This window comes from Schistocerca cancellata, chromosome 2 (assembly GCF_023864275.1).
Source record: "Schistocerca cancellata isolate TAMUIC-IGC-003103 chromosome 2, iqSchCanc2.1, whole genome shotgun sequence".
Lineage (NCBI taxonomy): Eukaryota > Metazoa > Arthropoda > Insecta > Orthoptera > Acrididae > Schistocerca > Schistocerca cancellata.
The window spans coordinates 341,531,944-341,549,217 of NC_064627.1; the positions used below are offsets into that span (position 1 = coordinate 341,531,944).

Below are 17,274 nucleotides of genomic sequence, written 5' to 3' on the forward strand. Positions count from 1 at the left end.
TCTACAATCTGGGACTACCAACACACACAAACTTCAGAAGTATGCGGAAAACTGTCTTAAGAAACAACAGTATTAATATAAGTATTACCAAAAGGAGAAGTCTAAGGCCTCTAATTAGTTGTTTGGGGTGGGGGCAGGAGAATTTCTAAACCGGGCTTTACACAAAGATCCACCGTGAATGGTACTGGTCTAGCACGACAGCCATCTAGCGGTAGAACAGGTGAAACTACGAAATTTAGCAGTGTAGCAGACACATGATCTGTGCGCCAGAATAGAGAACAGTTCTAAACTACCGTCAATCCGCGCATGCGCAGTAAGTAGCAATAATCCGCGCATGTGCAGAAGGGTGTGCCACAATGAGTTCTGCTTGTTGTTAGGTTATTGTTAGGCAGCTAGTGGCTAATTTCAGATTTTAGTGTTGGGGATCTCTAATTTCAGATTTTAGTGTTGGGGATCTTCCGCAATTTTTTTCAGCATGCATGTTTCATAAATGCAGAAAAGAAACTTTTTTTGCAGTAGACACTTTTATACTAGCTGTTCCTCCCTGGGGGACACCACATTGACGAAGCACTGTCTGTGCAGGTGGAGAGGCTTATGTATCCGCACGAAGTTTAGGTATATGCCGAAGGTAAAGGACCTACAGCTGGAAAGGTCTTAGCTGATGTGTCACACTAAGAGTGTCCCACAACATCCCATCTTCCCTATCCACTCCTAGTCCTTACCCACTTCCCTTTCCCAACCCAAGGTGTGATGCGATCTGTGTCAAGGGGTGCGTGGCACATGGGAAGATGTGTCGCAAACGGAGCACCAGGGATACCGGGTGACCTCCCTGAGTAAGCAGCCTTACACCGCGCAGAGTATTCGTGGTGTGGACCGTGTAGATCCCCAAATCTCGTGAGATGAAGATGGACAGAACTAAAGAAAATAAATTAAAACAAACTGAGGGGCAAACTGAGACCTCAGACCCCTAACATCAGAGTCAAGACTGATGGAAGGCATTCCCACAACTGAATCAGGATCTAGACCTGAACCAGAAGTGGGAACTGTAACCAAGAAGTTGGACCACATAAAGATTAAAGCCTTGTCTGGTGCCCAGAGGAGGAAACTCCTCAGGGAACAGAGACAAAAGGAAGGGAAAGAATGGCTTACCAAAGACAAGTAGAGGGAATTACAAGTGCTCGAGCCTAAGACCCCCAAGAAAAAACTGTCTCAGGTAGAAGGGGATACACAGACCCCCACAACATCGAAGACAGGCAGCAAGAGGATAAGGGAGGAATCTAAGAGTCCCTCCTCCCTGGGAAAGCGAGCCCAGAAAAAGCGGAGGCAAGAAATAGGGAAACACACCTGTAGTACTGCAGTCTTGGTTTTTAAGATGGCAGTTATCCAGGAAGGCTATCCACTGGTAGCCATCACCTCACAGCAGGAGGAACTTGTATAGATGGCCCTCTTTGAAAAGACGGGAGGGGGGGGGGTCCAGTACTCAACTTCAGGAGGGTCTATCTAGATCGTGGTGCCCTCATTTTTGTCTGTGAGGGCATGCACACAGTGGAATGGCTTAAAGACAAGGTGCCCATGATATCCCTGTGGGAGGATGCGAAGCTGCTGGTCAAGATGGTAGCAGAGCCCAGTGTGGGGCAGCAAGGACACCAACAGCAGAGGTGAGTTCCTTCTTGAATTTTTCTTAGCTGACAACTTGGAGGTCTTGAATATGGGCACTGAACCTACATTCAGGAATAGCAGAAGGGAAGAAGTAACTGACATAACCTTCGTTTCCATGATGATGGGCAGATATGTCAGGCAATGGCATGTGGCGTTAGAGTCATCGTCATCGGACCACATGTACATTAAATTCAAGGTTGAAATGGGAATCAGACAGACCATGACCTATTGGAATCTCAGGGAAAAAAAAGCTGGGAGATATATAGGAGGGACCTTGACTTAAGTTTATTGGAAATTAAAAGTTCGATAAGGAATCTAGTAGAGTTTGAGGAAGTAGCAGAGACTGTTACCTCTGCCATAGTGGCCTCATATCAGGACAACTGCACAATCACCAAGAAGTGCACAAATAGGAGTGTGCCTTGGTGGAATAATAGCTTGGGAACACAAAGAAATCATGTACGAAGACTGTTTAATCTTGCGAGACGTAAAAGACAATGGGCAAAATATTGTGAGGCCCTTGTCAACTACAACCTTGCAATAAGACAAGAAAAGGAGGCATACTGGAAGGCATTCTCTGAGGAAGTGGAGAGCATGGTTGCTCAAGCCAGACTTCACAGAATCCTCACTAGAGTACCAACCAATCCAGGACGTATGTTGAGGAAGGAGGATGGGGAATACACAAAGACAGCACATGAGACATTATAACTGCTCCTCAAAACTAACTTTCCTCAATATGCTCTGCCGGACAACAAAGACCAGAATGTGATCCCAGAGAGACAATGGTTCTCAGGCACTCGAAGAGAGGACTGGGAATTTGCCGAGGAGTGTGTGGACTTCAATAAAATCCAACGAGTGGTGGGTATATTCCAACCATTCAAGTCACCTGGTCCAGATGGAATCTTTCCTGCTCTCTTGCAACAGGCATGAGAGAATCTCATGAGTCCTATGCAGGTTATTTGGGGTTAGCCTAACAGTAGGAATCAATCCCAGTGCTTGGAGGGCAGTGAAGGTTGTCTTCAATCCAAAGCCAGGGAGAATTGATCATACCAAGGCCAAGAATATGAGACCAATCAGTCTGTCCTCCAGTCTCAAAACACTGGAAAAACTGGTTAATGTATACGTTGGAGAGAGGAGGCTAATTAGGACCCCTCTACATTCAAACCAACACGCATATCAACCAGGCAACATGAGACAGCTCTCCATCAACTCATTGGCAGGGTGGAGAAAGCACTTCACTTCCAAGAAATAGCCCTCTGCATCTTCCTGAGAGGGCCTTCAGTAACACGACCTTCAATTCAATTGTAAGGGCAGCAGATGTGCTTGACCTAGGGATCACTATGTGTATGTGGTCCAGGGCCATGTTAGTGGAAGGAAGGTAGAGTCTACCATGATGAACGAAAAGTTGGTAATTAACACCACTAGAGGTTGCCCACAAGGAGTAGTTGTGTCCCCTTTATTGTGGAATCTAGTAGTGAACGAATTCATTGAAGAACTAAATTCCATACAATGCTTTTGCCAAGGACACGCAGATGACCTTGTGATAGTAATACTCGGCAAATTTACTGACAGAGTTAGAAATATGGCACAAGGTGCATTGGACTTGTGCTAGACTGGTGCATTACACAGGATCTAAGGGTTAATCCCAAGAAGACTGTTGTGGTGCCATTCACGAAGAGGCATATCCAGCACTCAAATTGGAATCTAAAGCTCTTCAACAAAACTACCTGTGAGGGGGACAGTGAAATATCTAGGGGTAACCTTAGATGAGAAACTAACATGGAAACCTTCCATTAAGGACATCTGCTCCAAGGTGAAAGGTACTCTAGTGAGTACCAGAAGGGCTTGTGGTAAAAACTGAGGCCTAAGCCCCAGAGGTATGCTCTGGATATACACCGCAGTGGTTGGACCTATGATTTCCTATGGGGCCGTAGTGTGGTGGAAGAAGGTAGAAAAGCAGGTTGCAGCTAAGGAGCTTGCTAAGGTGCTGAGAGTGGCCTGCTTAGCCATAACAGGCAGAATTAGCAGCACATCAACCACTGAGATGGAAGTCATGCTGGACATGCCTCCACTACACCATCTTTCTAAGTATGCCATTTCTACTGTTATCATCTTTCGCAAACCATATCGTTAGTCTCAACCTACCTCTTTTCAACAGACTCTTTGCATGGATGTAGGATAATCACAATTCACCAATCCTTGTAAAATTCACCTCATTTCCTTATATATAGCTGCACAAAATGATGTACATAACTCTAAAACAGCCAATATAAATACCTTCATAAAAACTTTCTGCACAAAAACAAGATGATTCAACAAGTCTGTTGTTAGTGAATGCTCAAATTCCCCAATTGCTGCAACAGCACTTAAATAGCTGCCTTGCCTCAGGACAACGCCATCTGTAAGTGAAAGATAAAAAACTATTAATTCATATAATTTTACCTTTGCATGTATTTTCTATCATATTTTATATGCTGAATGGAATTATAGCCTATTCAGATAAGTTAAACAAAGTGTGTACAGTGATTAAACTTTTATTTCTAACATACAACACCCAACTATATCACTTGTATAACAGTGAGGGAATTTTAATACCCAGGTGAAGTGTGTATAACCACAGCAAAGAATCAATATAAAATATGGTGTCCATGTATATTTTAACAGGAAATCTTCTGTTACTAATATCTTGTTTGATCAACAGCATGCCACGACGAAGAAATAACATCTTAAATGTTGAATGTAATCAGGTGGGTTCTGATGAATGAAAAATTTGAGAGGTAGCATAAGGAATATAATGTCTTGGGCTCAGTGTAAAGAAAAATTTAAATCTCAGATCAACTAAACAAAAAATGGCTCTGAGCACTATGGGACTTAACATCTATGGTCATCAGTCCCCTAGAACTTAGAACTACTTAAACCTAACTAACCTAAGGACAGCACACAACACCCAGTCATCACGAGGCAGAGAAAATCCCTGACCCCACCGGGACTCGAACCCGGGAACCTGGGCGTGGGAAGCGAGAACGCTACCGCACGACCACGAGCTGCGGACTCAACGAAACAAACTAACAAAGTATTTATTTGCATGAAATATAATGAATTTTTTATTTTATAACTTGGTTTCCTAGTATTTTACTGTCTCCCTTTTTGCCACATCATCTGATAATGACTTCTTAAGATGTCAAAACCAGCATTCTACCACTGATGCTAACCACTATGTAAAATTCCACATAGCACAGTTCACCGCATTGCACCTTCTCTTGGACAAACAGTGACCCACTGTTTCAGCAGTTCTCATTGGAGCTAGTGATGTGAGCAGGGCAAATACCCAGTGAGCGAGACATTCATAAATGGGCATTGGCCTGGGAATTTCCCTAAAGCAGTTTTAAATGCCAAAAGCTGGAGAATTTTTATATAAAAAAAGTATTTTTAAGGCTTTTGCTGCTAGACTGTATAATTCACAAGTTAAAATATGGGATGGGACAATACTCCCGGCACTAAAAGTTAGTAAATATTTACGCTTAATGCTATGTATATCTTTTACTGCCTTTACTACTAAGAACAAAAGGAAAGAAGGGAGAAACATGTTGTTTAACTTGCATTTTAACTTGCCGAGCCAAAGAAGGGCACATGCTGCTGTTTATATTTATAACATATTCTCTCTCTCTCTCTCTCTCTCTCTCTCTCTCTCTCTCTCTCTCTCACACACACACACACACACACACACACACACACACATACATAAAGTGCTGAACAGCTGTGTAGTGACAAGCCAGTACAAAAAAAAAACACACTTTACAATCTGTGTCAAATCTCTGAATATTATTAAAGAATGATTATTGATAAGAATACTATTACTGAACGTATTAAACAGTAGGAAAGTGTTTCTTGGTGATAATTGTATTTTTAAATGTTAAACTGTGTTCAGTGAAAAACAAGAAAAAATGCCTTACTGTCAGATGTAGTGACATTTGAGGCAGACTGCAGTTTTCTATTCTGCTCCTTTCCTTATTTACTTTCGTATGACTGCACTTTTATGTAGATAAAATAAGATCAATAACAACAAAAAAGAAAAAAAAGACTTAATAACAAAATATCAATGCCCATATGCAATTCCTAGATAATCGGAAATTCTTAGAATCATGGAACAGGAATTGGTAGTAAGTAAAAATACTGCCTATACGCTAGCTACTTAATATAAACTACACTTTATTTCAAAAATTATTTTTAAATTTGAGTTGTTCTCTTTTTTTATTATGTACTAACCCAAGAATTGACCTCATTAAAGATGTAAAAAGTTACGTTTACATCCAATTAATAGCTTTCCTCTAACTCTCAAGTGGCTTTTTCAACTTGGTTGTAAAATACCTTTTCCCATACAAAACATCAGCTTAATTTTTTTTATAAGCATCACTTATTTATACACCTTCACTACCTCCAAACCACCCCCTGTTAACTTTCCAGAATTTCTTAACCTCGAACCTTGCCTCAACATCATTCCCCAAATCCCTCAACATGCGAACTAACCTTACATCCGCAGAAAGAACCGCAGTCCACCATCTAAAAACAGATCCCGACCTGCTGACAAAGGCTCCACCGCCGTTGTTTTGAACCACAAGGATTATGTGGCAAAAGGACTCTGTCAGCTGTCAGATATTTCCACCTACAAACTATGCTACAGTGATCCCATTCCAGTAATTCAGCAGGATTTCCAGTCACTACTCAAATCCTTACCTATCCCAGAACCTCTCCCCAGAGTCCATCTCTCTACTTACCCCTACCACTCCCCACACTCCCACCTTCTACATGATTCCTAAGTCCATAAACCCAACCACCCAGGACGCCCCATTGTGGCCGGTTACTGTGCCCCCACTGAGAGAATCTCTGCTCTCATAGACCAACACCTTCAACCTATTACTCGGAACCTATCCTACATGAAAGATACCCACCATTTCCTCGACCGACTCTTCACAGTTCCTGTTCCTTTACCACATGGTGCCCTGCTCATCACTATTGATGCCAACTCCCTGTACACTAACATTCCTAATGTACATGGCCTTACTGCTATTGAACACTACCTTTCCAGACGCTCTATGGATTCCAAACCAACAACCTCCTTCCTAGTCTCCATGACCAACTATATCCTCATCCACAATTACTTCTACTTTGAAGGCGTTACCTACAAACAAATCCATGGAATGGCTATGGGCACCTGCATGGCGCCATCCCGTTGTTGTTGTTGTTGTGGTCTTCTGTCCTGAGACTGGTTTGATGCAGCTCTCCATGCTACTCTATCCTGTGCAAGCTTCTTCATCTTCCAGTACCTACTACAACCTACATCCTTCTGAATCTGCTTGGTGTATTCATCTCTTGGTCTCCCTCTACGATTTTTACCCTCCACGCTGCTCTCCAATACTAAATTGGTGATCCCTTGATGCCTCAGAACATGTCCTACCAACTGATCCCTTCCTCTAGTCAAGTTATGCCACAAACTTCTCTTCTCCCCAATCCTCTTCAACACCTACTCATTAGTTATGTGATCTACCCATCTAATCTTCAGCATTCTTCTGTAGCACCAAATTTCGAAAGCTTCTATTCTCTTCTTGTCCAAACTATTTATCGTCCATGTTTCACAACCATACATGGCTACACTCCATACAAATACTTTCAGAAACGACTTCCTGACACTTAAATCTATACTCGATGTTAACAAATTTCTCTTCTTCAGAAATGCTTTCCTCCCCATTGCCAGTCTACATTTTATATCCTCTCTACTTCGACCATCATCAGTTATTTTGCTCCCCAAATAGCAAAACTCCTTGACTACTTTAAGTGTCTCATTTCCTAATGTACTACCCTCAGCATCACCCGACTTAATTCGACTACATTCCATTATCCTCGTTTTGCTTTTGTTGATGTTCATCTTATATCCTCCTTTCAAGACACTATCCATTCTGTTCAACTGCTCTTCCAAGTCCTTTGTTGTCTCTGACAGAATTACAATGTCATCGGCAAACCTCAAGGTTTTTAACTCTTCTCCATGGATTTTAATACCTACTCCGAATTTTTCTTTTGTTTCCTTCACTGCTTGCTCAATATAGAGATTGAATAACATCGGGGACAGGCTACAACCCTGTCTCACTCTCTTCCCAACCACTGCTTCCCTTTGAAGTCCCTCGACTCTTATAACTGCCATCTGGTTTCTGTACAAACCTATGCTAACCTAATCATGGGTCATCTAGAGGAATCCTTCCTAAAAACCCAGAATCCAAAACCCCTCACCTGGTTCAGACTCATTGATGACATCTTTGCTATCTGGATAGAAGGCAAGGACACCTTTTTCACATTCCTCCAGAACCTCAACAACTTCTCCCCCATTTGCTTCACCTGGTCCTACTCAACCCAACAAGCCACCTTCCTAGACGTTGACCTTCAGCTCAGAGATGGCTACATCAGTACCTCCGTCCATATCAAACCTACTAACCACCAGCAATACCTCCACTTCGAGAGCTGCCACCAACTCCATACCAAGAAGCCTCTTCCATACACCCTAGCCACCCGTGGTTGTCGCATCTTGCAGTGACGTGCAGTCCCTCTCAAAATATACCGAGGGTCTCACTGAAGCCTTCACTGACTGTAATTATCCTCCCATCCTTGTACAAAAACAAATCTTCCGTGCCTTATCTTTCCAGTCTCTCACCACCTCCCAAAGTCCCACAGTCCGGCCACATCGGAGCATTCCTCTCGTAACTCAGTACCATCCAGGACTGGAGCAACTGAATTACATTCTCTGCCAGGGTTTCGATTACCTCTCGTCATGCCCTGAAATGAGAAATGTTCTGCCCACTATCCTTCCCACCCCTCCTACCATGGTATTCTGCCGTCCACCAAACCTACACAATATACTTGTCCATCCTTACACAACCCCCGCTCCCAATCCCTTACCTCACAGCTCATACCCCCGCAATAGACCTAGATTCAAGACCTGTCCCATACATCCTCCTACCACCACCTACTCCAGTCCGGTCACTAACATCACCTATCCCATCAAAGGCAGGGCTACCTGTGAAACCAGTCATGTCATTTACAAGCTAAGCTGCAACCTCTGTGCTGCATTCTGTGTAGGCATGACAACCAACAAGCTGTCTGTCCACCTGAATGGCTACCGACAAACTGTGGCCAAAAAACAAGTGGACCACCCCGTTGCTGAACACGCTGCCAAACATGATATCCCTCATCTCAATGACTGCTTCACAGTCTGTGCCATATGGATCCTTCCCACCAACACCAGCTTTTCTGAATTGCGCAGGAGGGAATTTTCCTTGCAATACATCCAACGTTCCCATAGCCCTACTGGCCTCAACCTTGGTTAGTCACTGTCCTCACCCATCCAGCCTCCTCCCTGTTCCCATTCCAGTACTACACAGCCATTATTTCACTGCCACACCCAGTCTTTTAATTCCTTTTATTTCTCTCCTTTCCGCTACTTACCCCCTCCCCCCTCCACACCTTCTCTCCTGCCCTCTGCCTAAATTGCAACACTTCACTGTCCGCCACTCCCAACACACTATCCCTCTCCCTCCCCGCCACAGCCTCCTCCTTATCCCCACCCAGTCGCCATTCCCATCATGCACTGGTGCTGTGTGGTTTCAGCTCTCTGAGACTGCAGATGTGTGTGCAAGTTGCGTTTACGTTGTGTGTGTGTGTGTGTGTGTGTGTGTGTGTGTGTGTGTGTGTGTGTCTACTGCCTACAAAGGCCTTAATGGCCGAAAGCTTTAATAGTGTGAATCTTTTTGTTGTGCCTATCACGACTCAGCATCTTTGCTATATGGTGAGTAGCAACTTTCCTTCCTGCTATTGTTACATTCCATCCTGGATTTTCCATTGTTTGATTTCTACGATACTGCTTTTTTCATACCATTGGTGGCAAATATTCTCATGCATAATAGTACTTTGTCACACACATTAAATTTTGCTATCAGAAGATAAAAGCAAGAAACAAGTGGAATAATGAGAACCTCCAACTCATTGAGAAGATGGCTGTACAGTTTTCTGGCCAAATATCAGTGACAGATGAAAATAATATCAGGATACATCACTGATACACTGTCAGAAAAAAATACAGAACCCTCAAGGACTGTGGTCAGTGGCAACCAGAGTGTAATATGTGTATACTGAGGGGCTGTAGTGATAGTGATTCATTTGTCACAGTCATCTGTGACCAGATGGTGCTCAGGAGACCTGTCAGTGTGCCCTCTGTTTGGACTCTACAGGAAGTAACTGTGCTGAGTTTCGAGATGAACAGTACGTTCAACATTCATTCTAGGGCACAACTGCATCCTATTGACAAATACATAATCCTGTTGAACAACTTCAGCCATCTGAACAGGGAGACATTGTGGTCCTTCGAGAAACTGGATGGATGTATCTACAGATTGCTGCATCTGTTGGACACAATGTATTGATGGTATGACGCTGCTTTCAACAATGGTCTGCGAAACATTCTCTGAACTGTTCTGGATGTCCGTCAAGATCAGTGCATTGTATGAGCAGTGGCGGCACACCAGTTATCATCCAGGGAAGAAATCTAGGCATGTGTTGCACCTGCTGGGCAATCAGGGACCATTGGGCACCATCTGCTTGCAGCAGGATCAAAATCCTGTGTGCCTCTGGCCACACAACTACTGAGATCTGGACACTGCCAAACATGGTTACTCTGGTGTTGTGAAAGAGTTGACTGGATAATGCAATAGTGCCTCATTGTCTTCGGTGATGAGAACAGGTCTTGTCTGTATGCGAGAGTTGGATACACACATGTACAGCATAGACCTGGCGAACAGCCTATTTCAAAGTACATTCACCCATGATACACAGGCCCTATTCCAGGATTCATGGTTTGTCAGAGTATGGGGAGAGGGGAGAAGCATCAGCCATTTCTTTGACAGGAAGGTGATGTGCCTTTTCAGCTGGACAAAGCATATCCACATATGGCCACTGCAATGTGTCATGCTCTTCATGGCATAGAATTAGTGCCCTAGCCAATACGGTTACCAACTCTCTCACCAACTGAACATGTATGGGACACGATGAAGCAAGAATCAATGCCAAATTGCAACAAACAGTGCAAGATGCTTGGGACAATCTACAGTATAAAGCCATTTGGCAACTTTATGATTGTTTGTATGCAAGAATACACATCTAATGTTGCTGCCAGTGGGGGGTACACTCTGTATTGATGTAACTGTTTGGGCACCCTTTACTGTGACACGTGTGTTTCATTTGGTCTGAATTTGTTATCATATACTCCTGCAATGATAAAATACCTGTCACCTCTCTTGTCAATAAAATAACTTGGTCCTTGAAGGTGTTGCATTTTTTTCCGGCAATGTGTGTAGTTAACTGGAAAACTGTAAGAGATATGTAATGTGTTAGTGAAATTGACAGTACTGTTAGAACGTGGCAAGGAAAATTACCTGCAAACTGTGCCTCACCAGCATTGTTACCATCTTGCACATATTCGGCTGAAACATGAACCTTTGGCAGTTCAATACTTGCTTCTGATGGCAGATTAGCCTCTGTTACCTGAAAGATGAATGGAACACAAATACTGGGCTATGTAACAAAAAATAAACACAATGAAATAATCTCTCAAAATGTAAAACCAACCTGGAGTTTGGTAGTGAAACTTAAGGTGTGATGTGGAAGATCTACAGTGAATTTTGCTTTGCTTCCTGTAATACCTGTGCTGTTAACTCGATCCATCTTATACTGGGCTTGCAGTGATGGCAACAAGGCGGCAGTGATACTCAAACTCTAAAACAAAACACAGACACATATTACATAACACACAAGTAAATATGACACATATTAATAAACAATCTGACAAATATAGCATTTGTAGATGTAAGGGTCAGTTATTGCAATTTCTGTATAACTGTTTACTCCACAGTAAATTTGGTGTAAGACACAAATATGTACCTTATACCACATAAATATTGCATATTGTGTGTCATACATTGAAAAAGAGTCTGGAAAGGTACATTTCCATGTGATTATTCTGAAGAAGATTATACAGTTTCATTTATAAAATGTAATAACAAATTGGGAATAGGAAAAACGGGGTTTGCTATCAAGTGAGACTAACTTTTTTCTGTTTTCATCTAGAAAAAAATGGTTCAAATGGCTCTGAGCACTATGGGACTCAACATCTTAGGTCATAAGTCCCCTAGAACTTAGAACTCTAACTAACCTAAGGACATCACACACACCCATGCCCGAGGTAGGATTCGAACCTGCGACCGTAGCAGTCCCGTGGTTCCGGACTGCAGCGCCAGAACCGCTAGACCACCGCGGCCGGCTTTCCATCTAGAACTTACTATCTTATACCCTCCTTACCAAGCTGCATAATATTCGTTATTTTCTACCTCCATAACTGCTGTGTCATAATAAGCACAGATGCTTCTTCATTTTCTAAATACTGAAAGAAACGTAAATTTAAAAATTCTATATAAAATTTAAAAATTCTATATAACTTCAACATTAAGAGGAATGGTGGCTATCATTTTCACAGCTGCTGTCCTACATTGTCTTTACTTATCATACTTATCACAGAATACAGTAGAAACCCAGCAAAATGGCTGGCATAAGCAGTGTGTTGTTGGAGGAATCAATAATGGATAGCAAGACCAATGAAACAGAATCAGCAAGTTTCTGATGGGGCAATGAATAGTAAAGATTTCTATTGTGCACCATTATAAAAGCTATTAAATATTATATACAAAATAATAATTTTTTAATAATTAGTAAAGCATCTGTTCTGAATTAACACCCCACAAAATTAAGTTTTTAGCAACACTGACACCTAGGATTTTAATTGGATTTGAATTGAGGCGGAAAGGGGCAAGAAGCAATATTGACTTGGTCTTTTAGTTAAGGAGTAACAGGATCTCCAAAATGTAACTACAATAAAGGAAGACAGGGAAAAGCTTATATTTTCTAGTTGGCAGAAGATGTAGGTATGTTAAAAGTGACTTGAAACAAATGTTTCTTCTGCCTGGTGAACAAAACGCTGCTTTCAAAAGATAGCATCTATGTCACCATCTATGTGCACTTATGTCAACCACTGCTGCTACAAGGTAAATGTAACTACAATAAAGGAAGACAGGGAAAAGTTTATATTTTCTAGTTGGCAGAAGATGTAGGTATGTGAAAAGTGCCTTGAAACAAATGTTTCTTCTGCCAGGTGAACAAAACGCTGCTTTCAGAAGATAGCATCTATGTCACCATCTATGTGCACTTATGTCAACCACTGCTGCTACAAGGTAAGTAGCAGCTCTGTATGAAAATCTTGTCACGAGATATGAATATGCTGTACAATCACCTGTAGCACAATAGAAAATTGCATCACAAGAGGCTGCAACAAACTGGACTCTGTCTGGCTCTTATATGAGGGTGGCTGCTGAGCCGTAGCCTGCCATGTGGTGTGCATGTGCCGTGGGGAATGCTGGTTTGTGCAGTCAGGTTCATCCACTCCTGCTGTTCCCCGGCTTATACGACTAGAAGTTCTTGTCACACGCAACTCCTGTAAGGTTATAAGAGAAAATTCATATAAAACGATGCCTATTATCACATATGTAACTACTTAACAACACTGAAAATGATGGTTAATGCAATTTAACAAATACTCTACAGGTATCACATGAAGTGCATGAAAAATGATAAGTACAGACTATGCTAAAATAGATAAGAGCAACATGCACACTACAACAAATGGTTCGGAGTAAGCATGGAAAATCAGTTAAGATGGAAAGGGGAGAGTGTTCACACATGTATGCGAATCAAAAGAGACAAATATGATACTTTACATAGCACAAACAGTTAACAAACACAAAAATATTAACATGTAAAGTGAAGCAAGAAAGAGAGAAATATAAAAACTAAAAATTAGCTAAAAAGACAAAGGAAGATAATATTTCAATCAAAACAACTTTATGATTGACTTTCAGCAAGTCGAGTGGTAGGGGCCAGATGACAGCCAATTGCAGATTTCTCTCAGATCACGTTTGCTCGCTGTGTTGCTTGTTTTATATGTACATACACAGGTTTGTCAAGTATGGATTGCTGCATACCAGCAATCCGCAGTGTGATAACATGAAAACATAAGTAGGGGAAGAGTAAACGTAGTAGTAGTAATAGTAGTAGTAGTAGTAGTTTTGTGTGTGTGTGTGTGTGTGTGTGTGTGTGTGTGTGTGTGTGTGTGTCGATGGGGGTGCTTGCATATGGGGGTGGGAAAGAGAGAGAGAGAGAGAGAGAGAGAGAGAGAGAGAGAGAGAGAGACAGACAGAGAGAGAGGGAGTGGGGGAGAGGGAGAGAGGGGGGGAGGGAGAGAGAGGGGGGGAGTGAGGGGGGAGGGAGGAGGGGGGGAGGGAGGAAAACATAGAGAAGGGCTAGCAGACAGAGAAAAGAAAATGTTGTATCCAGTGATTCCCCCATAATATTTTCCGTGTTTTAATATTTCTAAATTTTTAATAACCTCGGGGCAAAGTATGCATATGTATACACTCAGCAGCCAGAACACTACGGCCATCTACCTAATACCTGGTATGTCCACCTTTGGTATAAACAACAGTGGCTACACGTCGTGGCATGGAAGCAATGACACCTTGGTAAGTTGCTGGAGGGAGATGGCCACATTTGCACACACAAGTCACCTAATCCTCGGGGGCAGGGGGACTGGGAAGGGGAGGGGGAGGGGAGATGAGCTCGTCGCCATGTTCAATCACATCTCAGATGTGTTCAATCCGATTCAGATCTGGAAACCTGGGGGGGGGGGGGGGCAGAATATCAATTGGAACTCGCTACTGTGTTCTTCAAACCACTCCATCACACTCCTCGTCTCGTTATGTGACACAGCATCTTGTTGAAAAATGCCACTGCCATTGGGAAACATGGTCTTCATGATGGGGTGTATCTGGTCTATAACCAGTGTACGATATTCCTTGGTCATCATTGTGCCTTGCAAGAACTCCACTTGACCCATGGATGCCCACATGAATGTTCCCCAGAACATAACTGAGCTGCCAGCAGCTTGTCTCCACACCACAGTACAATGTCAAGGTGCTGGTCCCCTGGAAGATGATGGATTCGTGCCCTCCCACTGGCATGATGAAGAAGATATAGGGATTCCTCAGGCCTTGGCATGCTAAGCCACTGCGTCAACATTCCCATTTCAGTCATAGTTGTCAATGTCATGGCATTAACATTGGCACATGCGTGGGTCATAGGCTGCAGAGGCCTACTGTTAGGAGTGTTTGGTGCACAGTGTTTTCAGACACACTTGTACTCTGCCCTTCAGACACATTTGTACTCTGCCCAGCATTACAGTCTGATGTTAGTTCTGTCACAGTCGCCGCCTGTCCTGCTTTACCAGTCTGCCCAGCCTAAAACGCCCAACATCTGTAATGAGGGGTGGCCTCCCAACCCAATGACATCTGGACGTGGTTATGCATAGCACAGCTTTACACTGAAAATTCTCAGAGCTCATGTTGCTATATGACTAAAAAACCATTAATTGTTTGTAAACCTATCCTGTGTCATGGTCAAAGTGGTAAAATTAGAGAATCTGGAGTCTCACAATCATTAGCTATTATCAAAAGGAATAGGACTGGGAAGAAAATGATCATAGCATATTACATACTTTCATCACATGTCTCCCTGTGATTGGTAGTGTGTATCGGTAGATAGGAATAGAAGCTTTTGAAATGTGGTGCTACAGAAGAATGCTGAAGATTAGATGGGTAGATCACATAACTAATGAGGTGGTACTGGATAGAATTGGGGAGAAGAGAAATTTGTGCCACATCAAATCAGTCTCTGGATTGAAGACGACGATGACAACAACAACAACAACGACAACGACAACAACAACAACTCAGGCAGATGTAAATAGCATTTACTTTAGCATCATGGCATATTACATACTTTCATTACGCGTAACCCTGTGATTGGTAGCGTTTACAGGTAGATGTAAATAGCATTTACTTTAGGGTACAGGGTAACCCTGGTATGTTACATATGTATAAAATGACATCATAAGTAAAGGAGATCTCATGTACTGAGAAAAGGCCTTTGAAGTTACTGTCTGTCAAAATGAAATATGTAGGAAATGGGATCATGTTACACACACAAATTTTAGGCAAATATGAATCTTAACCATCTGAAAGCAACCGATTTTGAAATCCAATAGAACAACTGAGCTCTTTGCACAAAATCTCCAGAGGGACAGAATAACAATCAATACTACTCATTTTCAGTATTGGAAATTACTGCTCCTAGGCACCTTACCTTGACTATTAAAAAACAAAGCCTTTTGTTACCTGTAATGTAGAAGAAAGCTGCTTGCTTCCTCTAGTCATCATTCCATGCAGTGCTACAGGATGTTGTGGGATGTCAATATTTACAGCCCCCACTGTAAGCAAACCAGAATTTTTGTCCTTTGAGCGTCGAGAAATGCTTGAGTAAAGTGCCTGAGACTTTCCTACAGTCACTTTCACCACTGTCCTAGAAGCAAGAAAGGTATTTCACAGTGAGACAGGTATCTGAAACATATGATGACAAGCATCTACTTATGCCTAACCAGATGTTGAATGTGAGATTTTGTAGTGGAAGATGTAATATTATGACAGATCAACAATTTGTGAAAACATTAAAGATTTTTGAGTGTAATATTAAAATTCATGTTACAAATGAGAACACAGGCAGGATGATATGCTTATGTCTTATTTCACTATTCTGATAATACAAATGATTTGGAAGAATCAAACCAAAGTTTATTAGAATGTATTTCTCCATGTGCATTTCAAATTCACTTAGTTCATGTATCAATCATGGATTATTGATCATATGATTTTGATTTTAAAAGATTCTGGCTACTCAGAAATAATAAACATTTGAATGGTCACTACATTTTTCACAGCTTGAATCACTGACAGAAATATTATGAGAACTTACTGCTGACTTGGAGCAACACCTTCAAGCAATACTATCATTGTACGACCAACGTGCCCAGTTAAAGAACATTCAAAGCTTGCAGGACGAGACTTTTTACGGCATGTCAGGCTTGCATGTAGACTGGTTATCTCTGCTTCTAACTTCAGTCCACTCAGAGTTGCAAGGAGGCGGGTACGGTGAATCCTTGCCACACCAAACACTACAAGGCGAGTCCTTTCACCAGTCACCACATCTGTAGGTGTGAGTGTGTTATTAAAAAAAGCTGTTAAACACTAACAGCACAATGAACAAGGAAATCACACCAAAGTATGGAAGGAAAGGCGGGAGTGGAGAGAGGGAAAGGAGATGGAGAGTGAGAGATTATGTATTCAAAAAAGATCAAATTGCACAAGTGATTTCTAATGTTTGATCAAATAGGTTATTCGTGGTATAGTTTTAATTATGTAAATGAGGATCACAATTGCTGTAGTAAATGTATACAAAATATCCAGTACTATTTTATGGTAAACAAACAATGTGAAAAAAATTATATGAATAACAAAATTGTTTAAAGTTGGTCCAAAACTGTAGGTATAGAAGCTGTAAGGAAACACTCTGTGCAAAATGGGA

At 42.0% G+C, this 17,274-nt stretch overlaps 1 protein-coding gene across 1 annotated transcript in view; it reads right to left on the bottom strand.

Annotated features, from left to right (window-relative positions):
- LOC126161731 (transmembrane protein KIAA1109) overlaps positions 1 to 17,274 on the bottom strand; it is a 493,460-nt gene that overhangs the window by 130,828 nt on the left and 345,358 nt on the right. The window contains exons 53-58 of the mRNA XM_049917765.1: positions 16,666 to 16,897; positions 16,032 to 16,215; positions 13,037 to 13,237; positions 11,323 to 11,469; positions 11,130 to 11,238; positions 3,934 to 4,055 (exon numbers count right to left, since the gene is read on the bottom strand). Of these exons, the coding sequence (XP_049773722.1) occupies positions 3,934 to 4,055; positions 11,130 to 11,238; positions 11,323 to 11,469; positions 13,037 to 13,237; positions 16,032 to 16,215; positions 16,666 to 16,897 (995 nt within the window). The remainder of the gene's footprint in view (positions 1 to 3,933; positions 4,056 to 11,129; positions 11,239 to 11,322; positions 11,470 to 13,036; positions 13,238 to 16,031; positions 16,216 to 16,665; positions 16,898 to 17,274) is intronic.